At 40.6% G+C, this 24,168-nt stretch overlaps 5 protein-coding genes and 1 non-coding gene across 6 annotated transcripts; 5 read left to right on the top strand and 1 right to left on the bottom strand.

Moving 5' to 3' along the window:
• The first annotated feature begins 48 nt into the window (after window positions 1-48).
• TRNAH-GUG lies at window positions 49-120 on the top strand. Its single transcript has one exon. It is a non-coding gene; the product is annotated as a tRNA-His (tRNA).
• Window positions 121-190: 70 nt separating this feature from the next.
• Window positions 191-1,043, top strand: LOC9309125 (dolichyl-diphosphooligosaccharide--protein glycosyltransferase subunit 4B). Its single transcript, XM_021023252.1, has 2 exons — window positions 191-304; window positions 731-1,043. Exon 2 carries the CDS (start codon window positions 731-733, stop codon window positions 836-838), a length of 108 nt encoding a protein of 35 aa, XP_020878911.1. The 5' UTR covers window positions 191-304; the 3' UTR covers window positions 839-1,043.
• Window positions 1,044-2,495: 1,452 nt separating this feature from the next.
• Window positions 2,496-5,276, top strand: LOC9309124 (probable mediator of RNA polymerase II transcription subunit 37e). The gene is made up of 2 exons (XM_002873010.2): window positions 2,496-2,986; window positions 3,335-5,276. Exons 1-2 carry the CDS (start codon window positions 2,773-2,775, stop codon window positions 5,071-5,073), a joined length of 1,953 nt encoding a protein of 650 aa, XP_002873056.1. The 5' UTR covers window positions 2,496-2,772; the 3' UTR covers window positions 5,074-5,276.
• Window positions 5,277-5,980: 704 nt separating this feature from the next.
• On the top strand, window positions 5,981-8,638 carry LOC9307046 (probable mediator of RNA polymerase II transcription subunit 37c). The gene is made up of 2 exons (XM_002873009.2): window positions 5,981-6,453; window positions 6,720-8,638. The coding sequence occupies exons 1-2, from the start codon at window positions 6,240-6,242 to the stop codon at window positions 8,465-8,467; spliced, it is 1,962 nt and encodes a 653-aa protein (XP_002873055.1). The 5' UTR covers window positions 5,981-6,239; the 3' UTR covers window positions 8,468-8,638.
• A 257-nt stretch (window positions 8,639-8,895) lies between these two features.
• LOC9309123 lies at window positions 8,896-11,219 on the bottom strand. The gene has a single exon (XM_002870929.2). The coding sequence runs from the start codon at window positions 10,517-10,519 to the stop codon at window positions 9,005-9,007; it is 1,515 nt and encodes a 504-aa protein (XP_002870975.1). The 5' UTR covers window positions 10,520-11,219; the 3' UTR covers window positions 8,896-9,004.
• A 5,868-nt stretch (window positions 11,220-17,087) lies between these two features.
• Window positions 17,088-18,217, top strand: LOC110227830 (the record flags this gene model as incomplete). The annotated part of the gene is made up of 3 exons (XM_021023582.1): window positions 17,088-17,187; window positions 17,442-18,068; window positions 18,177-18,217. Coding segments are annotated over 3 exons (768 nt in total), but the record flags the coding sequence as incomplete, so codon positions are not given.
• Window positions 18,218-24,168: the final 5,951 nt, after the last annotated feature.

Genomic DNA, 24,168 nt, shown 5'->3' with positions numbered 1-24,168 from the left:
ATTATGAATAATCGTTATTTTGATTAAGGTTGTCAATCAACCAACAAAGTGGCTGTAGTTTAGTGGTAAGAATTCCACGTTGTGGCCGTGGAGACCTGGGCTCGAATCCCAGCAGCCACACTTTCTTTTTTCTTTTTTTCTAGAATTGAAACGTCATCGTTTACCATCTAATGAAACGACTTTGTTTTGAGTCAACCACCTCCTTAACCAGAGACTTTCTTCTTCTTCTTCTTCTTCACTTGCGATCTGCTTCGTAGAGTCGATAGAGGGAAGAAGCAAGTCTGTATTTTTTGAGCTCTCGAAGGTAAACACTCAGAGAATTAATTTGTTTTTGGGTCTTTTCCTTAGAAATGTCGTTTTCCAGATGGTGGTGAATTTGCGGATCTTAGGCTTGAATCTATTGCCTAGGATAGATTACGTAGAGATCTGATGATTCAATCAATTTCGTTTGATTGTTGGTGTCTTTGATTTTATACTCATATCTGGATTTCGAATCGTATTGTCAAAGTTATTTACTTTTTAATGCTGCATCTTGATTTCAGTATAAAAACTTGTTTTGGATTTATCCTGACGTATGAACTTAATTCTGTTGGACTATTTGCTCCATCTTTGATTTGGTGTTGAGATAGGAAATGGATGTTAAAAGTGTAGATTCGTTGTGATTTTAACAAGTTTTGTTTTAAGCCTAATACCAAGCTTCTCATACTGTTAATTTCTGTTGGTGTTACAGATGTTTGATGACCAAGACCTCGGCTTCTTTGCCAATTTTCTGGGGATTTTCATCTTCGTAATGGTCATTGCATACCATTTCGTGGTGGCGGAGCCAAAATTCGAATGAAAATGAGGTTTCATCTTTGTTGATTTCTAAAAAAACACTTATAAATGTGTCAGAATCAACATGTCTTAAGCATTCCATAGGCTGTGATGTTTCGCCAATAGATGAGTAATCAATGTATTTTGACAATGTGGTTTTGGTTTGGATGGATAAAGAGTTACAGACATCTTTTTCCTAGTGGTTCAATCGTTCATGTTTTAGTATGCAAGTTTTGTGTTTAGAGCATATTGCATACATGGGCAAATATCGGCTACCCGGATTTCCCCAGTTGTTCAGGTCTTCTCTGTAGCTCTGTTACTTGTATCACAGTCTTGACAGGTTCTCGAAATCAGGTATTTGAGAAAACAGACTTAGCTTTATAAATTGTTAAAGCTAAAAAGCTAAAATGAGGTTCTTCATATAATCATGGTTTACTTGTTTCACGTTAGCTTAATGTGCATCCAAAGTTTAGTCCATTATCTTTATCTCATCTGCGGTACAGTTACTATGTTTATACAGTCTCTGATTCACTGGACTACCTGCGATTATGTTGAGTACATTCACATTCATCCTTTGGTAGCTCTCAAGATCAGGTTGTTTGAATTTGCACCTCTGTTGTGATACTTATTGTCTATTGCATCAATCTCTTTAATGCACCACCCTAGAGTACATATTGAAAGAATGTTCATTCTTAAACCTCGTTGCTTCTCCGTGCTCCATGTTTAGGTAAATGTTCATACTTTAATGTCATCACCTGTCTTTCTCTTCTATAGCTATGTAGTCTTGCTAGATAGTTCTATTTCTATAGCTCTCTTTTTGTAGTCTCGCTAGAGAGTTAGTTGAGAGATTACCTCTTCAAACTATCCTTGAACGCTTTCCGGTTATGACCAATTTGTTGTAGCTCCTTGAGGACGTAGAACTTGGGATAGGTTTTGGGAGTCATCATAAAGAGAGTGACATAGAGCCCAATATCAAAGATTGTAGGCTCTGTCTCGGCTACTGTGACGAAACTCTCTGTAGCTCTGAGTTTTGTTGTTCAGAACAAAGAACCAGAGATGGGATGATTTGTCCTTCGAAACTGGACCTAACAACAGTCAAGAAGAGAAGTGCTGGCTTGAACTAAGCCACAACAATGCCTATTTGAACCGTCCATTTCATTTATCCGTTTTAAACCTCCCATTACAATTGTCCCATTGATAACCAAAAAAAGCGGTTCAATCAGATTATGTTTTACCAATTAAATTATGTTTTTCCTTTTTACAACAACAACAAGAAATTGCTTTTTTCTTTTTTTACAAATCAAGAAAAAAACTGTAACTTTCTATTTTGTCAAGAATAAGCAAGAGAAAATTATGTAAACAAAGAAAAAAAGGAAAATTTTGTTACCATCTTCAAATAAGGTAAATTTTGTTTTTCCTTTTTACAACAAGAACAAGAAATAACTTTTTACTTTGTCAAAACTGAAAAAGGAAGAGGAAATTCTGTTAACAAAGAAAAAAAGGAAATAATATCTGACCGAACTCTCCTAATTACCATCTTCATATAAGGAAAATTAATTATGATCCGCATATTTTGGAAGATCAATGTATAAACCAACTTGCACGTGGTAGAGAGAGACTATACGCTCCACACAACTTGCCCTCATTGCACCTCACAAACCAATCAAAACACACCAAAACGCCAACGTGTACAAATTAGGGTTTTACCTCACAGCAATCGAACATTCTCGAAACTTTTTAAACAGCCTGGCGCCATAGATCTAAACTCTCATTAACCAATTTTTGACCGTCCGATCAAACTCTAGCCTCAACCCAAAACTCTATATAAAGAAATCTTCTTCTTCATTAATGCTTACCAAATACAAACCCTAGCCGCCCTATTCGTCTTCTTCGTTCTCTATTCTTTTTTCTCAGTCTCTGTTCTTAGATCTCTTGTAGCTCCAAATCTTCCGATAAAAAATGTCGGGTAAAGGAGAAGGACCAGCTATCGGTATCGATCTTGGTACTACTTACTCTTGCGTCGGAGTATGGCAACACGACCGTGTTGAGATCATTGCTAATGATCAAGGAAACAGAACCACGCCGTCTTACGTCGCTTTCACCGACTCCGAGAGGTTGATCGGTGATGCCGCTAAGAACCAGGTCGCCATGAACCCTGTTAACACCGTTTTCGGTACGTATCTCGTTTTCATAGCTCTCTTATACTTGAAATCTAGATCTAGTTCATCGTATATAGATCTATAGTCGTGTTGTAGTTAGATCTATGATCTGGAAAACAATTGAATATGTTGGATTTAGGGTTTCATCAATAGATCTAATTGGTTAGATCCTGTTTATATTGATTCAACTATGCTTATTTTAGTAAGTTCTTGCTTGGACTAGTAATAGCTGTTGATTTTTTTGAATTGGTAAGTCGTGTCAGATATTTATTACTATTTTTGTTGATTATGCTTCAGATCTTTATTGCTTGTTTAATTATTATCAGGTTACTTAATTTGTTCATTTTTTTTGGTTGTTGCAGATGCTAAGAGGTTGATCGGTCGTCGTTTCTCTGACAGCTCTGTCCAGAGTGACATGAAATTGTGGCCATTCAAGATTCAACCAGGACCCGCCGACAAGCCAATGATCTACGTCGAATACAAGGGTGAAGAGAAGATGTTCGCTGCTGAGGAGATCTCTTCCATGGTTCTCATTAAGATGCGTGAGATTGCTGAGGCTTACCTTGGTGTCTCTATCAAGAACGCTGTTGTCACCGTTCCTGCTTACTTCAACGACTCTCAGCGCCAAGCTACAAAGGATGCTGGAGTTATTGCTGGTTTGAACGTTATGCGAATCATCAACGAGCCGACAGCTGCCGCTATTGCCTATGGTCTTGACAAGAAGGCTACCAGCGTTGGAGAGAAGAATGTTCTTATCTTCGACCTTGGTGGTGGTACTTTTGATGTCTCTCTTCTTACTATTGAAGAGGGTATCTTTGAGGTCAAGGCAACTGCTGGAGACACCCATCTTGGTGGGGAAGATTTTGACAATAGAATGGTTAACCACTTCGTTCAAGAGTTCAAGAGGAAGAGCAAGAAGGATATCACTGGTAACCCAAGAGCTCTTAGGAGGTTGAGAACTGCCTGTGAGAGAGCGAAGAGGACCCTTTCCTCCACTGCTCAGACCACCATCGAGATTGACTCTCTATACGAGGGTATTGACTTCTACTCCACCATCACCCGTGCTAGATTCGAGGAGCTCAACATGGATCTCTTCAGGAAGTGTATGGAGCCAGTTGAGAAGTGTCTCCGTGATGCTAAGATGGACAAGAGCACTGTTCACGATGTTGTCCTTGTTGGTGGTTCCACCCGTATCCCTAAGGTTCAGCAATTGCTTCAGGACTTCTTCAACGGCAAGGAGCTTTGCAAGTCTATCAACCCTGATGAGGCTGTTGCCTACGGTGCTGCCGTCCAGGGAGCTATTCTCAGTGGTGAAGGAAACGAGAAGGTCCAAGATCTTCTATTGCTCGATGTTACTCCTCTCTCCCTTGGTTTGGAAACTGCCGGTGGTGTCATGACCACTTTGATCCCAAGAAACACAACCATCCCAACCAAGAAGGAACAGGTCTTCTCCACCTACTCAGACAACCAACCCGGTGTGTTGATCCAGGTGTACGAAGGAGAGAGAGCCAGAACCAAGGACAACAACCTTCTCGGTAAATTCGAGCTCTCCGGAATCCCTCCGGCTCCTCGTGGTGTCCCTCAGATCACAGTCTGCTTTGACATTGATGCCAATGGTATCCTCAATGTCTCTGCTGAGGACAAGACCACTGGACAGAAGAACAAGATCACCATCACCAATGACAAGGGTCGTCTCTCGAAGGATGAGATTGAGAAGATGGTTCAAGAGGCTGAGAAGTACAAGTCCGAAGATGAGGAGCACAAGAAGAAGGTTGAAGCCAAGAATGCTCTTGAGAACTACGCTTACAACATGAGGAACACCATTCAAGACGAGAAGATTGGTGAGAAGCTTCCCGCAGCAGACAAGAAGAAGATCGAGGACTCTATTGAGCAGGCGATTCAATGGCTGGAGGGTAACCAGTTGGCTGAGGCTGATGAGTTTGAAGACAAGATGAAGGAATTGGAGAGCATCTGCAACCCAATCATTGCCAAGATGTATCAAGGAGCTGGTGGTGAAGCCGGTCCAGGTGCCTCTGGTATGGACGATGATGCTCCTCCTGCTTCAGGCGGTGCTGGACCTAAGATCGAGGAGGTCGACTAATCTGTTGGATCGTGACCTCTCTCTTTCTCCTATCTCTATCTTTTTACTTGCTTATTTTGGATCTCTTAAGACTTTTTATGTTGGGCTTTTTTAATGGAGCCCATTTTGTGGTGTTTTTTGGTTAGTACTTTTTTGAACAATGGCTGGTTTGATCCCAGCACAGCTACGATGACGGATAAAATTAAAAGTTTCTATATTCCCTCTCTGAATTTCTTTATGGTTTTAGTGTACCCCTCCAAGTCTCGTACGTGGTACATGTTTTGTTGTTTGAGTATTTTCCCATACGTGGTAAGGCTTTTATAAGTTTTAAGAAGGTCAAAAACATCAAAATGTAAACCAATATCTTGACCTCAACCCAAAAGTAAAAATATCATAAGAACACTCATTTTTATTGTTCGTTTACTCACAAAACTATATCCAATAAGAAATTCAAAAGTTCACGGATTAATGTTGTTGCAATTTTTAATATTTTCTCCAACAATTTCAAGTTCGTATTCCATAAAATATCATGAAATCTGTCATTGTAAAAGTTCCATAAACCATGTTTTGTCATTGTAAAAGTTGTATGCTTCTCTATTTTAATATTTTTATCAAGTAAAAAATTGCAAAATCAAACATACATGTTTCTTAATTTGCAAGTAACGTATAGCGAAAGTTTTGTTTTCACTCAAAGACAAATTAAAATGAGTAGCTTCTCTTCTAAGTTCTATCTATGCCCAATCAATTAAAAGAAAGTCCTCACCACGGCCCACAGCCAATGACCGGCCTTTATTATTTCTTAATTCTTACTAGGCCCATTACCACTGCCAAGAAATCTTACGTGTCAATTAATAAGCCGACCCCACATATGAACGTTAGAGCAGTTTTCCAATTTTCAACACGCGCTTTTCCGTTTTGGGACAATATCACTTTTTTCCTTGTTTTTTTCCTGGAACAAATTTGCCTAGGATTTGGAAAAGGAATCTATCACTTAAACACCGTCAGATCAATCTCAAACATAATCAACGGTTAAAAATACAATCCCGGAACATTCTGGAACCATTAGTCTCAGCCTTATAAAAACCAAGACTTGGACGCTCTTTCTTCACAAACCTAAAAACCTAGCTCTAAACTTTCGCTTCGCTGCCCTAAAACTTTTTTCAAGCTTTTTCTCTGTTAGTGTGATAATGGCTGGTAAAGGAGAAGGTCCTGCGATCGGTATCGATCTTGGTACGACGTACTCTTGCGTCGGAGTATGGCAACACGACCGTGTTGAGATCATCGCTAATGATCAAGGAAACAGAACTACTCCGTCGTACGTTGCTTTCACCGACTCTGAGAGGTTGATCGGTGATGCTGCTAAGAACCAGGTCGCTATGAACCCGGTTAACACTGTTTTCGGTATGTATATCTCATCTTATACTCTGGTTGGTTGGTATTATGAGTTAAAGTACGATTTTTAGGGTTTATAGGACGATCTTAGACGTTTTTGAATCACTTGTTTGCGTTATACGGTACCCTTAAGCTGATTATGAACTGTTCATGTGAGTTTGTTGGATTTAGGGTTTTTAATTAGTTTGAACAAAGAATTTTAGATGAAGTTGATGTTTTGGTCTGGAATTGTTTTGTTGACTAAACTCTGTTTTATTTTTTGCTAATTGTGACAGATGCAAAGAGGTTGATTGGTCGTAGATACAGTGACGCATCGGTCCAAAGTGACAGACAGTTATGGCCTTTCAAGATCATCTCCGGAACTGCAGAGAAACCAATGATTGTCGTCGAATACAAGGGAGAAGAGAAACAATTCGCTGCTGAAGAAATCTCTTCCATGGTTCTTATTAAGATGCGTGAGATCGCTGAAGCTTTCCTTGGCACTACGGTCAAGAACGCTGTGGTTACTGTCCCTGCTTACTTCAATGACTCTCAACGTCAAGCCACAAAGGATGCTGGTGTGATTGCTGGTTTGAATGTTTTGCGTATTATCAACGAGCCCACCGCTGCTGCTATTGCTTATGGTCTTGACAAAAAGGCCACAAGTGTTGGAGAGAAGAATGTCTTGATCTTTGATCTTGGTGGTGGTACTTTTGATGTCTCTCTTCTTACCATTGAAGAAGGTATCTTTGAGGTCAAGGCAACAGCTGGTGATACTCATCTTGGTGGTGAAGATTTTGACAACAGAATGGTTAACCACTTTGTGCAAGAGTTTAAGAGGAAGAACAAGAAGGACATCACCGGTAACCCGAGAGCTCTCAGGAGATTGAGAACAGCTTGTGAGAGAGCAAAGAGGACTCTTTCTTCCACCGCGCAGACGACCATTGAGATTGACTCTTTGTTTGATGGAGCTGACTTCTATTCTCCAATCACCCGTGCTAGATTCGAAGAGATGAACATGGATCTCTTTAGGAAGTGTATGGAGCCTGTTGAGAAGTGTCTTCGTGATGCTAAGATGGACAAGAGCACTGTTCACGATATTGTCCTTGTTGGTGGATCCACCCGTATCCCTAAGGTTCAGCAATTGCTTCAGGACTTCTTCAACGGCAAAGAGCTTTGCAAGTCTATCAACCCTGATGAGGCTGTAGCTTACGGTGCAGCTGTTCAGGCTGCGATCCTAAGTGGTGAAGGAAACGAGAAGGTCCAAGATCTTCTATTGCTCGATGTCACTCCTCTCTCCCTTGGTCTTGAAACTGCTGGTGGTGTCATGACCACTTTGATTCAAAGAAACACAACAATTCCAACCAAGAAGGAACAGGTCTTCTCAACTTATTCAGACAACCAGCCTGGCGTTTTGATCCAAGTTTTTGAAGGTGAGAGGGCTAGAACCAAGGACAACAACCTCCTCGGCAAATTCGAGCTTTCTGGAATCCCTCCTGCCCCACGAGGTGTCCCTCAGATCACTGTCTGCTTTGACATTGACGCCAATGGTATCCTTAATGTCTCTGCTGAGGACAAGACCACTGGAAAAAAGAACAAGATCACTATCACTAATGACAAGGGTCGTTTGTCTAAAGAGGATATTGAGAAGATGGTCCAAGAAGCTGAGAAGTACAAGTCTGAGGATGAGGAGCACAAGAAGAAGGTTGAGGCCAAGAACGCTCTTGAGAACTACGCTTACAACATGAGGAACACAATCCGTGACGAGAAGATCGGTGAGAAGCTTCCGGCGGCAGACAAGAAGAAGGTTGAGGACTCGATTGAGGAAGCAATTCAATGGCTAGATGGTAACCAATTGGCTGAAGCTGACGAGTTTGAAGACAAGATGAAGGAGTTGGAGAGTGTTTGCAATCCGATCATCGCTAAGATGTATCAAGGAGGAGCTGGTGGTGAAGCTGGTGGTCCTGGAGCTGCTGGAATGGACGAAGATGATGCTCCTCCTGCCTCAGGTGGGGCTGGTCCCAAGATCGAGGAAGTCGACTAAGTGTTCTCTTTGTTATTGTTTTTTTTATTTGAACTCTCTATTTAGTGTTGGATTTTATGTTCTACTTTTTCTCTGATCTAAGTACTTTCTCTCTACTAGTTGGTCATTGGTGACCCTTTCTCTTAAAAACTTGGTAGAAAGCTCTCTTTATGAAAATTTCTTTACATGTCAGATTCACATAAGTGTGTTGAATTTTTCACAAAGCTTCGAAGAAATGGGATTAAACTACCAAAAAATGAGAGACGATAAAAAAAGTAAAACTACATCATGTTTGATGATCATAACATATGTTTTACTTTATTTACATAGGAAAACCTTTGTATAATAATATTTTTAGTTGTAGGCAATTTAGCCTTTTTATAAATAAAATAGTGTTACTAATCAAATAAAATTATGGTTAAATACAACTTGCTCAGAAGAAAAAAAACTAAAGTGAAAAAAGTTATTACTTAAAAAACAGCACTTCTGCTTTTGCTTATTTTTCCCATTGTACACAACAAAATGCTTCTACAAACACTTAAAACATGGTTGCATCTTTTATCCGAGGTGGTGTGACCGTAGACAAACTCTAACCTCGTGTTCTTCCTCCACTCCTCCTCTCAATTTTGGAACCACAATCTCTAAAACTGGTTCAGTCCCATCAAAATATGCTTCGATGTTTGCTTCTTCCGGAATCCGATTTGGCAACTGTATCTCCCTCATGAATTCCCCTGGAGGACAATGCTCAGCCGTCTGATCAACCAGCTTGAAAGTCCGGTCCCGTCTCTTCACAAACGAAACTCTAGAAGTGCTCATTCCCGTGACCTTCACGATTCCATTTGTGATATTGTTCCTCCATGAAACCTTCACGGTGTTCAAATCAACAAATGGTAGAGTAATTACGACTAGATAAGCTTCTTCGTCCTCGTAGACGGTTTTTGCTGCAGTTACGGGTCCGCAGCTGTTCTTCATCACTCCAGTGAAGTCGTTTACCCAACTGGGCGGGTCCTTGGCGTGGTGGGTCTCGATGTTGTTAACAGTTAAACAACATTCTTCTTCGCTGCTTCCCGGAGATAGGAACTCTTTTCTCTTCTTGTTGTTGATAACTCCTCCTGGAGATTGATCTGACGAGTCCCCATTGCTACTGAAAGACGCATTGCTTGTCAAATGTAAGCCCGAGCCGCTGAGAATCTTCTTGGTGTTATTCTGTGCCGGTTTTGTAACATGAGCTGGTCTCTCTAGCTCGATATCTGTGTTGGGAAGATTTCTCCATGAACCGAAATCACTAGCATCAGGAGGAATAGTGAACTTCAAATCCCGACCCGTCAGCTCCATCCATCTCTTCTTATCTTCTTCACTGACACCAAACAAACTCGGCGAAGCCACAAACTCAATCCCGTGAAGACACTGAGGATTAGAGAGTCCCCTGTAATGCTTCCTCTGCATTCTGTGAGACCGAACAAACCCTTTCTCGGCGCTAAACGGAAAGGGACGCTCACCTTGACGAGAATGCCCATTCATATAACTTCTCAACTGCATTTTACCAAGCGCATTCTCAGGTTTATCCTTAAAAGCCCACATATACATGTTCTCCATATCATGCTGAACAAGAAAAACATCGAGCTTGAGATCAGATTTATCAAACCCAGTAAAACATCCTCCTCCTCCATTACTAGTTTCCCTAATGACCTTAGAATTCGATTTCTCATTCAACGCCGGTTTGAAGTAGAAGCTAAAGAAAAACCAAGCTCCCCACATACTATCCCCTCGTTTCAAGCATTTCTTAGCTACTTTACTCGGAACCACATTGAGAAACGTCTCGGTCTCATAGACATGAGAGCTAAGACCAACATCCAAAATGTTATCACAAGAATCCAAGTTCCATGAAGGAGAGCTTCGTCCAACAGACAAAGGCAGATTGATGTCTGGTGGATTGTAAAGTGTGATTTGCCTATTACCATTGTTCATCTCCAGATCAAGTTCTTCATGAGATGAACCACTAGAATCCATTGATAAAAGCGTTGAAGGATGATGATTCTCCATTGACAAAACGGTGAGAATTGAACCTTTCATCTCACAAAAAAAAAAAAAAGACTTCACCTTTCACTTCTTCTCCATTCTTAAATCTATGAGCTTTACTTCAATTATCTTCAATCCTCCACAAGATCTCCCAAATCCCAGATCTCCCAATTAACCCACATATCGATTAAGATCCAAAACCTCGAATCCAGGAACGCAAAAGAAACCTCTTTCAATCTCAGGAAAGGAGAGAGATGAAGAGATTTAAAAGTGGGAAGACTGCTAGAGAAACACAATATCCAACCCTAACCCTAGAATTTCCCGAAATCCCCCAAACAGCGGCGGGAAACTCCGACTCAAACCCATCCGAGAAATATACATATCGAAATTAAAAAATCTTCCTTTTTTGCAATTACATCCAAAGTATCAGACCCCAATTAAAAAAAAAACAGACTTTTAAGAAGAACCCTAAGAATCTGAACCCAGAAAGTACCTTTTGAGATAAGCAACAATGAATCGAGACGAAGAGATTGGTGAATTCAATGGTAGACAACACAAAAGCTCCCCCATTTTCACAATATTATCAACTAAATCTCTTTTCTTCCTCAAAAGATTGGACCAAGTTTGTGTTTTTTCTGTGTTTTTGTGAAAGCTTTCTCTTTTTGGAAACGGTGGGAATGAGAGGTGTTTATGTAAGAAGAAGAAGATTGGTTAATGGGAAGGTTCGTGGGTGAGTGAATGAGAAAAGAGAACGAGCCTGAACTAGATACCACCTGATCCCCACTATTTCTCTATCTAATTATTAATTAATAGGGTTCATCTACATACAAATTAAACAATTTTTATATGTGTGCTTATCGTGGTGTTCCATGTGCTTATCAACACAACAATTCCCAAAAATAAATATAAGCTTTTAAAACATTTTCAAATGGCAATAAATCATTGAGGGGAGAATAAACTTTTTTCTTTTTTTTTCTAGACTCGGTCGTTTTGTTAACTTTTGTGTATTTAATTGATCTTACCGTTAATCTTCTTGTAATAAATAATTTAGTGTTTTAGTTAGCACTGTATTATATTATATATATATATAGATATAAACGTATAGTATGGTGAAAAAATGTTTATCAGAAATAAATCGTATGTTTTTTTTGTATGTATCACATTCACATCTAGCTTTGTGCTAGGGGACGTTGTCAAAAAATACATTGTTGGTGATTAGTTGAGTGATATGATTACTAAGTTATATATTAATATTTTAAATCAATTGTAGTGACAAATTGCATTATTGTGCCCCTAGTGAGTGTAACAAATTAATTTTTTATATATAATTATTTATCCACTAGAATAGGATTATGCGCATCATCAGTGTTAGTATCCAACGGCCTACGAATTTAATTAATTAATCCAGCTTTGTTGACTACCTAAGTGCATTATAAATTCTAAAACAATCGAATCAAAGGGTTCGAGGATAACTACGAGGACAACATATTTGAACTTTTTTCAAAAACATATTTTAACTTTTTTTAAAACACATTTCGGGTCAATTTTAAAATATATTTCGAGTCAATTTTTTTTTTTAACAGTTTATAATTTAAATACGAACTATATAAGAAAATGCTATAGTGTGATATGTAGGATTTTGCTAGTTTATATGCATCGATGTGTTGTTTTTAGTGTATATGCATCGATGTGTTGTTATCCAGATTTAAATCCATGCAATACATGTTATTGATAACAAATATATATTTAGTTCAAATCGCTCATCTTGAATATAATAGATGAACAATTTCTTATGAATTTTCAAAGTGCCGTGTTTCATTTAAAATGGTGAAATATTAGAAGAATGCATAATTTCATTATATTTTATTACTCTAATTGTATAACTATTTGCACCCAATCTTATTTATAAAACTTAAATAATGTTCCTAACTTCGATTAAAGTAGGCAACTTACATAACTCTTTTTATATTTGACACATATTGCACCTTATAAAAACTACCGGACATATTTAAGAAAAAAGACTAGTGGACTAAATACGCAAATCATATTACACGGTAATATTATTTTGTTTACCGCATGTTCGGGTTCTCAAGGGACACCTTGAACATTGTATAATAGACTATATTTACTTGTATTTGATTTGATATGAAACGAAGTTGACAAAAAAAAAAAAAAAATTTAAATATGAACCCAAAAAGAGAAGAAGAAAGTATCAAAGATGACTTTAAAAACTCAAATAATTGAGATCTGAGAGGACATTGAAGATGACCCCAAAAAGATATTGGGAGTTGCCACCTCTCATCTCCAAAACAACGACAGATAAACAAACAGCAAATAAACATTTAAATAACTGACACTACTATTAGTATTTTTTTTTTAAATAATGGCTTCAAATTTATTTATATTTGTATGCCTCACAACACACAGTAAAATCAAAGTAAACAAATCAAATTTTGAAGTTTACAATGTTATAAAATCTTCTGATAGTACAAAGGTATGAATAAAGATCATTACGATGGATTGATAAATCCAGAGCCCCGACCGGTCTGATTAATGTATGGTAGATTTCGTGGTCTTCATTCCTAGTTTTGAGGAGTTTAGATTTAGATTGGTTCAGAACTAATGCAATTCAATTTACGGTTAATCGTCAGTTATAAAATGAAAAAAAAATGTTTTAATGTGCTTGATCTAGTTTTGATCGGGTCCCAGTGGGCCAATTATCTTTCGCTGGGCCAACTTTTGAAAGACCATTACTTTACAAAACAAACTAAACGATTTGTATTCGCCTTTTGATTTTCAATTTATAGAGTAATTTTAATTTATCATTCTCGCGAAATTTTCACCAGTCACCAGAAGATTGCAAGAAGCTTTTCTCTCCATCGTTCAGATCCTTTCGCATCAAATATTAATCAATTGAAATTTACGCAGGTTCCAAAAAATCTCGAGAAGCTAAAAAATGATGAAAAAGTTTGGAGCCTTATTTGAATCAGTAAGTTTACTAGTAAAGATGATGAGAAATTTAACCAGTAATGAGTATTACAATTTGATCATTGCGTGAGTTTTTCTTCCTCTCGTTTTTTCATTTTTTTCTCTTCACCATGATTTATCTCACACTTTAACATTTCTCTTGTTCAAAAAATGCACTCATCTCAAAATCTACAAAATTAACCGAGATGGAATTGAGGTACTCTTTATTTTTTTTCCTTCCATCATTTACAAATGCTATTAGTTTTTTTTTGTAATAAACATTTTTATAACTGACACTACTATTAGTTTTTTTTTGTAATAATGACTTAAAATTTATTTATATTTGTGTGCCTGACAACACATAGTAAAATCAAAGTAAACAAATCAAATTTGAAGTTATATTGTTATAAACTCTTCTAATAGTATAAAGGTATGAATAGAGATCATTATGATGGATTGATTAATCCAGAGTCCAGACCGGTCTGATTAATGTATGGTAGGTTTTGTGGTCTTCACTCCTGGTTTTGAGGAGTTTAGATTTAGATTGGCAGCATTGATGCTACTCAGAAGCATAACGTACTCACTATTCCCCTTGGAGAGTATGCTTCTTGTATCTGCCATCAGGCGCAGACATGTACATATGGTATCTGCACTGGTACACATTCTGGGACGCATTTTGTCCGTCTGTTAGAAGACCAAACTTTCAACGTTTTATCAGCTTATACCTTGGATCCCTATGAACGTGGTTTATCCATAGTGAGCTGTTTGTTTACCGCTGATAGTAATGAATACTATTGCGTTGGGACCGAATATGTCTTCCCCGAGGAAGAAGATACTGAACATGTCTCGTGAATATATTATTTTGCGTTCACATACCTCACACCAGCCTGAATGATCACTTGCTTCTTTCACTTTGCAAATATGAGGAGATGATTGTCGTGCTTATATCGTGCCTTGTATGGTAAGATTGCGCACTTGAAACATATAATAAAATCGCATTCGATGCAATTCAGTTTTCGGCAATGAAAATCTCCTCCATTTTGCCGATCTTTCTACTTTTGGCTTTAAAGCTAGAAAAGGATGCTCATGGCCTTAATATTCAAACGGTTTGAACTGATTTTATTAAGGCCCTTTGGTCATTTACAAATTCCTTATTCTCCAACACATACAAGCCTTCACGACAAGGCCCTTTGGTCACTACTTTCTGAGTTTGTAGATCAATCACATACACAACATTAGCATCAAAAAAACACACCACAAGGGTAGTCATCACACAGTTTTGAAACCGAGAGTAAAGACTTCTGCATTGATGGACAAACAAGCTGTTATGAAATGGTATAGCTCTGATACCACTTCTTGGAGGATCTTTTTCTTTTGCTTGAAGAACTTAGAACAACTAGCTACTAAAGAAACAACACACTTGCGAGATTTGATCCGAGTTCACGGATAATATCCGCTACCTCTCGGGTGGGAACCCTCTCCCACAACCTTCACTATAACTTTAGTGATTACATACAAACACACCCTAATACCGCTAACACTTTGTGATGTTTCCCTTTGTGTTTGTAGGTACCATACAAAGAGTTGGTACCAAAGAGATAATGAGAGTTACAAACCCTACTCTCACCACTCCAACCCCCATGAAGCAAAAGCTTAGAGTATACAACCATGAAGAAGAGACTATAACCCCACACGTTGAAGTCTTTCTACCAATGTCTCGTACTCTCTGTTGTCCCCTCTATCATACCAAGAAGGGCTCTTTCTTTTCAGAAAACCCATACTCTCTTGTCTTTACTATGTCCTCTCCTTCTTGTCCTTTACATGTCTACACCATAAACATGTTGTAAATGCACAAAACATATGGTATATCCCTTTGGGTGGCCCATGTAGGCCCAAAGACAAGTGTTTTTTGTCAAATCCACTGCACATCTAATAAAGGAAGACTACCTGTAGCTGTAGTGAGTGTTGGTGAAATTGTGTTTAATATATAATAAATAATTTTTTAGTTTTTAAAAAATAGAAAACTAAATAATTAATTTCTTAATCTATGTGTAAAAAGTTTCAACATCTTTTATTTTTATACGAATATAGTATTTTTTAATAGGATTAATGCATAAATTGTTTTAAAAATTGCTTTGTTTGTGTTACAATAGCTATAAGTATTACTCCCTCTGCTTCAGTATATTAGTTGTTTAAGGTTTTTGCACACACATTAAGGAATCACTTAGTTTTATTTATTTTTAAATTAAAATATTACTTATTATCTATCTAAATATGATTCAACCAATGATAAAACAATCTGTAGAATATTAATAATCAAAACCAATAAAAACTAATTAATTTTGCATTGAGAATTGAAAACAACATATAATTTGAAACAAAAAAAAATATTCTAAAACTGCTTAGAAAAAGGAACAGAGGGAGTATTGTGGAAGTCGGATTCACACACTCAAGTATTTTGTTAAATGGGAAAGATTATTCTTGAGGGACAAAAATGAATACGTAAGAACTTGTAAATTGATACGAAAATTGCTATATTATTTCTCTCTTTTTTTTAGATGGTCCCCCCTTTACATGGCCACTGGCCTCTATATTTATACATAGCTAAACGACATTTAAAATGAGTAATTAAGTACAATTATTCCTTCTTAAATGTGTCCGTTTTGATTCTTCGGCTTTAATGCTCAACGTTTGAATTTGAGTTGACTCTGATCTTCACGGGCCTCGCCTCTTCTGGCCCAAATGTCTTCGAACCGACTTACCCGTGTCTTCTACACCGAACTCGCGTCATAGTGCAGTCACTTCGGGTTATCTAAATGGTGACAACCACTTCGTCCATCCTTTCGGCTCGCGGGTCCAATGGGCTTCATCCTTTATGGGCCATTATCCTGATTACGTGGCAATCTTTGGTTGGTCTCGTACTTCTGGTGCGGGATCCGACACCAACAATTAGCCCCCCAAGTTCTTCGAAGTGTTTATTCCAGTTCGGAGGACTTTAAATGCTCAAGTGGCCAAAGATTGCGCTCGAGAATCTTTCTGATTTCCCGCCGAAAGTCCCATCACTCCTTTAATTTTGGCACTATCCTTTTTAAACCGAGTGACATCTGTCATCATTATGACCGTATATTGATTAATTTACTATTAAAACGGGAAAAAACCTTCCCACTTCCCACACAACTTCCGAGGCGGTTTCATCATTAGCTTGAGGTAACTTCTTTTCACCATTACTCTCTTCTTTTACTTTTGTACTTTAATCAAAACCTCTCTCTTCGTTCCTTCACAAAACCCTTCCTCGCCGGATCTTGAATTTTTCTTTCCAATGACTTCTGATTCCGATAGACCCGAGTCTCCGTCTTTCGACGAGAGGCGTTCTAGTAACGATGAGTGCACCCGCCCTGGTGACATTGCCGGTCCGCACTATAGGTCCACTTGTACTCTTCAATCCCTAGAGCGGTTGAAAGAGCTTTGCCGGATTCCGCCGGAAATCATGGTTGAAGCACAAATAGCTTCCCCCACAGAATCTCCAGAGAACCATCGCAATAGTTACTTCTGTGTGTATGAGATTTATTTCAAGGGTTGCGGGCTTACCTTTCCTCTTCCCGAAGCCCTAATTTTATACCTAGCGGCTCTTGAAATCGCTCTTCCTCAATTAACCCCCAATCTTCTCCGCACAATTCTCGGCATTATAACAATCGCGGCGGAGGCCAGTTACGTTATCGGAGTTGCCGAATTAAATGAGCTTCTAAGCGTGAGAAGTTCGTCGAAGAAAACGGGGTATTTCTCAGCATATCCTAACGCCAACAGGAACATCATTTCGCATCTTCCAAACAAGGATGAAAATTGGCATCATCCTTGGTTCTTGATTAAGAAAACTCCCGCTTCGGTTGGAAATCTTGCAGATTTCCTCCCTTCGAAGTGGTCGGCGAAACCTGGTAGAGATTAGGTCGCCCGTATCTTTCCCGGTTGTTTCTCTATCTTTATTAACTAACATCGTTGTTTCATTTCGCAGCTTTCATCGCTTCCAATCTCCCATCTGAAGAGTTCATCGAATTCTTCAAAATAATTCTTGAAGGGGAAACCCTTTGGAATTCCTTCACTCTCGAACGATTCATAGAGGCTAACCACAGACTCAGGATGAGTCCGCCTGGTCATCTTCACCAAATTCCTCCCCCTCCCTCAACTCAGGGAATGTCATCTCGGGCCCTTGCGGCCAAGCGAAAGTTGCTTTCCAAGCCGATGGCTGAAGCTTGCGAAGAGAAGAAAAAGTTTCTCGCGACTTCTATTGACAAGAAGGACTATAGTAGGACCTTGCTGGTCGATGATGGCAGTACTGAGGGAGCTCGATCTGTTGCTTCCTTCAGATTAACTCCTCGTCGAGATCGTCGCGACTCACGTTCTCCTCGGAGGGATCGATCTCCTCGCCGTGATTCACCTCGTCCTTCCCGGGATGATTTTAGTAACGAGCCAATTAAGAACTTGGTTCGCCGAAAGAGAGACAGGTCCTCTCGTAGTGATCTTTCCCCGCAGAGGGAAAAGTCAAGGACCCGGACTGACCGCTCACCTCGGTCATCCCCTCCTTCTGAACCAATGGGTCCTCCACGACCGGTTGACATGTCTTCTTCTTCCCAGCCTGATAGTGGAAAGACCGCCCGGAGCGCGTCTCCGAAAAAAGGAGATTCTGAATCTCGAGATGCTCCCTCGAGGCTGAAGCCTGCTCTTGTACCTCAAGTCAAATCGCTTTCAGGTTTGGTGATTTACACACACTTAAACCTTCGTCTTTATTAAAATTCCAATTTTTACAATTCTTCCTTCTTCGCAGCTATGGAGACAGAAGGCAGCGTCTTCCGATGCTTCAAGACCCGTTCTGGTTCGATCTTGCCAGATTTCAACAAATGGCGCCCCGCGATTCGTGAACGTTATTTGCTTCACGCGCATCACTCATCTCGGGTTAGTCCCGCTTTCTTTTATGTATATTTTTTATTGTATTGCCATTCTGCGAACTGACTTATCATCCCGGGTTCATGTATAACGCCAGGCTCAAAGCAAATTTAACGACATGATCGAACATTACGAAGGGTTGGTCATTGGCCGGGAGAAGGAGATTGACATGTTGACGAAGAAACTCTCCGCCCTTGAGGCCGAACTCAGTTCTTCTGCCGGCTCCAAGCATGATCTGGAGGACAAAGTCGACAATTTAACATCCGAGCTTGCGCAAATAAAGGGGGAGCTGCAGGGTCAGTACGACCAGAACTTCAAACTCCAGGAAGAGTTTTCTGGTATTCAAGGTAGGCTGCAAGAGTCTGAATCAAACGCTGATTCCCTGAACAACCAACTCATCGAGCTCAACGCGAAGTACAAGGCGATCGCCAAATTGCGTGACTCCGAGTTGGCGAAGTCGGCGTCAAAAGCCAGAAAAGAGGTCAAGGGACGCGGGATGGAGTTGATCCAAGGGGCCATCCGATTCATGCAGACTGAGAAGGCTAGGTCTGACCTGGAATCTGACATCAAGGAGCACGAGAGCAACCTGATCCTGCTGGATCAAATCCATGATGCGGATTTCTCCGAGGATCAAGAGAGAACTGAACTATCGGCTAATCTTTCTGAAAAGCGAAGTCGCTTGGCAGCTCTTCCTACTTCGACCTTCAACCCTCAGGACTTCGAGGAATTCTTCACCGAATCGCCTCCTATAAGCGAATCAGGTCTAGACTGGGCAGGTAATGCTTGGCTCCTGACATTTATTACCTTTCCTTTTCTTGCACCTTTGGTTGACTGGAATTATTATTCCTAGGCTCAAGTGGGGCGGAGGACGTTGTCCCGCCCGTAGCTCCTATGGTGTCGGAGGTCACTCCGGAGGTTGGTTGTACCGTGGAGGGTGGTCAGGAAACTTCATCTGATCAAGCAGCTGCCAAGGACGTGAATGAAGCTTCGACTGTTGAGCCGGACTCCGAGGTAGCTGCTGCTCCGTAGTGGCTGTGTCCACTTTGACTTGGGGATTGTCCCTTTATTTTTAAGACTTAATTTCACAATTATTTTTGCCTAAGGAGGCTTTATTATTATTCTCTTTTGAACAAGATATTTGCCTGAGGAGGCTTTTAAACCTTTCTAGGTTGTGACCCAAGGGGGCTTGGTTAAAATTAAATGCGGGTTTGCAAAGTCCGCTTTTAACCTTTTGTGGCCTTGTGGCAATGCTTTCGAGATTTTTATAGGCTGATCAGACCTTTCTCTTTAGAATGCGAGAACTGAGCTCGGCTTAAAGCGAGTTCCCCACTTCGGGTTTAGTCAACTCGGTAAACTTGTTAGGCTTGGGCCTTAGAAACTTTTGCAGTTGATGCGACGGTTGCTTTTTCCCTTCTTAAAGAGAACGGCGCGTCTTTTAATGTAATAATTGCCTTTTCTCGATTTTCCAAAAATGGTTTAAACCACTTGGGCACGCTATCATTAATGAATTTATGTTTCCAAGACAAACCCTAAATCATTATAAGTAAAGGCTTACCTACCTCTAGGCTTTATTAAACATGACTATAGAATCTCACTTGAGAAATATTCTAAGGATGGAAAACGAAGAAGTAGCCCCCATCGCTCCCGGCAGTCCCCTCTTCTTATCCGGCGACGGCTTTGAACCGGCCGGCGTTCTCTTTCCTCACGCCGTCTTTCACTTCCCTTCAAAGGAGAAGAAAGAGGCTTGCGACTTCATCGATAAGGTAAATATTTAAAGTTTTTGGCTTAAAAACTTTTTGCTTCATATTATTCACTCTTTTATGTTAGGTCGCCGACAAGCACCGCCGGCTATGTGAAGAGAGGCAGCGGCTGGGCCTCAAAAGGCAAACACTCGAGGCTCGCATCGCTCGAGTGGAGAGGAAGATACGGGCCTTGGAAAGCGACCCCTTTCAATGGGAGTGGCGGAACTTCGACTCCGTTGCTGAGATCCCGAAGATGCTTCGGATGTATCTCCGCGCTAGAGGGATCCCGGGCCCTGCGAACGCCCCCGTCTTCGTCACTCCATCCGACGATGAAGAGGAAGAGGACTTGGAGGAGGAGGCCAGCGACTGCCGGAAACGCCTTCGGGATCGTTCCGAAGTGGATGCCAAAAACAAGGCGTCCACTTCGAGGACTAAACCGGCGATGAAGGAGCCTGTTCCTGAGCCTCTCCCATAAATGTTCTCCAATTTCTTCGCTTCTCTCTTCTCTTTTTTTTTTTAAAACAAAAACTCGTAATGGGCTTCGGCCCTTTTTTATTTATGGAAATATTTGCTACTTTCCTTCTTTTCCAAATACTCTTCGAGATGCATCTTTTAATGCAGGATCCGTTCGAGGGCATAAATCTCTCCGCGAATCATTCCATTACTTGGATAGAATCCGTAGCTTGCTAGGGATATGGGGTTCCTATAAATTATAGGTTCAACCCCCCTTTATTCCTCACCATTTTTTTATTTTAGCAGGCATGGAGTTCAATCTACGCTGTTCAGAATCTATGCCCGACTTCTCCAGAATCGGAATGATGAATGAAGATGTTCCAAGTGAGCCCAACAGGCAGCCTCCTCCACTTCGCGGCTTCTCGAGATCTCAGATCCGAGCCCCCTGTGCTTTGATCAGGAATCTCTCAGTCAGAGACCAAGGAACAGCGACGGCGTTCATAGAAACACTTGAACTTCAACACCGGAAGCTTACGTCGGAAAAGAGGAGACTCCGGAAGAGGATTAACCGGATGCAACGCAGACTTACTACGGTGTCAAGAAATCTTTACATTCTTGAATCTCACCCCGGAGAGTGGATTGAGCTTGGAATCTCCGACTTTGCTCGAATTCCGGACTGCATGATGTCAATCCTCGATCTTGCTGGTCAAGGAATTGAAGTGTTCTGCTCGTCAACGAGGATTTCGTAGTTCGAAGTGTACGATGAGGGACACTTCGCCTCCCTTTTTTTTTTGTAAACGCTTTATTTCCAATCTCTTGTATGTTCGCATAGCCGAACCTTCTTCCTTTAATAAAGAAATAAAACAAAAAAAAATTTATTAATAGCTGAACTCGTTTTCGAGCTGCCTACGTACCCATTTCGGGATCAAGCCAAATCGTAGTTCATGTACATAAACAATGCATGTAGCTTTTAAACATAAAACTTTTTTAAGTTGATCACATTCCAAGGTCGCTTGACTGGATTGTCTTCTAGGTCTTTTAACCTATAAACACCGTTCCGAACCACTTCGGTAATAACGTAAGGTCCTTCCCAATTAATACCGAGTTTACCGGCGCCTTCTTCTTTTCTGTTGTCAAATACACGCCTTAATACATAGTCTCCCACGAAGAACGGCCTACTTTTGACCTTAGAATTGTAATACCGGGCTGCTGCCTGTTGGTAATTCTGGATCCGAATTAGAGCTTGATCACGCCTTTCATTTATGGTATCCAGTGAATCGTTAAGCATCGCTGAATTTTCTTCCTCATTTAACGGTGATTCCGTTCGACGAAGTCCGGGCACGTTGAGTTCAGCTGGTACTACCGCTTCCATGCCATAAACCAAAGAGAATGGAGTTTCTCCTGTAGGTCGCCTAGGGGTTGTACGATAAGCCCACAGGACGGGTTGGAGTTCTTCATACCATCCTCCCTTTAGATGACTTAAGCGTTTCTTGAGATTGCTTAATATCGTCTTGTTCGCGGCTTCGGCTTGACCGTTTCCTTGCGGATATCTTGGAGTAGAATAACTAACTTTAATTCCCCAGTCCGCACAAAAGGCATCAAACTCGTGTGAAATGAATTGCGGTCCATTATCAGTGACTATTTCGTACGGAACTCCATGTCGACATATAATGTTTTTCCAAATAAAAGTCTTTACCGCCGAATCCTTGATACCGACATACGCCTCAGCTTCAATCCATTTCGAAAAGTAGTCCGTGAGGACTAAAAGGTACTGTACACCTCGAGTTGATTTGTGCAATGGTCCAATGATGTCCATCGACCACCTCATAAACGGGTATGGGGCGGAAATGGAAGAGAATAACTCCGACGGTTGATGGATTAATGGCGCATGGAGTTGGCAGCGCTTGCATCTTTGGGCGAACTTAACGCAATCTGTGATCATAGTGGGCCAAAAGTACCCCATTCTTTTAACTTTAAAAGCCATAGCTCTTCCTGATGAATGACTTCCACATAATCCCTCATGCACTTCGCTCATGACGATTTCGACTTCGGGCCCAAAAATGCATAGTAGGTAAGGGTCACTAACACCTCGCCTATATAACGCATCTTTTGATAGGCAAAATTTCGCGCTAACGACTTTCATTTTCCTGGCCTGCCATTTATTCTTTGGGAGCTCGCCTGTCGTGATGTAGTGCTTTATTGGCTCCCTCCAGTCAGCCCCCCAGTCTTTAGCCGGAATTTGGTCAACTTTGTGAAATATCCGCGGCTCTGGTTCGGGATGTTCGTTTGGTTCAAGAATATTTTCCTCGAGTAATGGCTCGGTTTCTATCATCGTTTCTGGAATCATTTCTTCAGCTAAGACAACAGGTTCCTTGTTAGATGTATTTGATCCTTTTGACTTCCTGCGTTTGTTGGGTGGCGGTTCGATCTCTGGTTCACCATGGTCACGTGCCGCTGCTCGAGACCTTGTAACGACGAGGGTTTCCTTGCTGTCTTGAATGCTTCGCTCCGAGATGCACTCTACCGGAATAACTCTCTTTAACTCAGGATCTGATGTTGACGCCAACGCGGCGAGTGCATCTGCAGTTGTATTCTCTCCGCGAGGTATGCGGATTAACTCGAATTTCGAGAAATTTTTAGATAAATCCTTCACCACTTCGAGGTAAGCTTCCATTCTTGAATCTTTGGCTTCATAGTCTCCATTAAACTGGTTAGCTACTAATTGCGAATCGCAATAAGCCAATATTTCCTTAGCTCCAACTCCTTGTGCTAGCCGAAGTCCGGCAATAAGGGCTTCGTATTCTGCCTCATTGTTAGAGGCATTGAATAACAATCGGAACGATTGTTCTAGAATTTCTGATGTCGGAGATTCCAACCTAATTCCCACTCCGGATCCTTGCTTTGTTGAAGACCCATCTACGTGTAATTTCCAAGTTTGGTTCTCCGGTTGATCTATCGTTCCAGGTATTGGTAGTTCGGTCAGGAAATCTGCTAAGACTTGAGCTTTCATACTGATCCGGCTTTTAAACTCTATGTCGTACTCGCTTAATTCCACCGCCCATTTCGCCAAACGTCCGGATTGACTTGGACTATGAAGTATTGTTCTGAGTGGTTGGTTAGTTAATACTTCAACCGGATGGGACTGAAAATATGGACGCAACTTCCGAGCCGAAGTTACCACCGCGAGTGCAAGTTTTTCCATCATTGTGTATCTGGTTTCCGGATCCGTCATTGACTTGCTCACATAGTAAATTGGTTTCTGCTCCCCACGGTCTTCCCGAACCAAGACTCCACTAACCGCGTGGTTTGAAACTGAAACGTATAAGTAGAGTTTTTCATCCACTTCCGGTTTGGACAGTATAGGTGGAGTGGTTAAGTATGCCTTAAGCTGCCCAAAAGCTTCTTCACACTTCTCATCCCAAAGAAATACTTTGTTCCCTTTTAGAATTTGGTAGAAAGGCAACGACTTATCTGTAGATCTCGAGATAAAACGATTCAAGGCCGCGATTCGCCCAGTCAACCGTTGTACTTCTTTGAAGTTTCTCGGAGATGGCATGTCTAGAAAGGCGTTAATTTGATTTGGATTGGCTTCAATCCCTCTTT

The sequence above is a fragment of the Arabidopsis lyrata genome (assembly GCF_000004255.2).
Source record: "Arabidopsis lyrata subsp. lyrata unplaced genomic scaffold ARALYscaffold_6, whole genome shotgun sequence".
Lineage (NCBI taxonomy): Eukaryota > Viridiplantae > Streptophyta > Magnoliopsida > Brassicales > Brassicaceae > Arabidopsis > Arabidopsis lyrata.
This window is presented reverse-complemented; position numbering and strand designations above follow the sequence as displayed.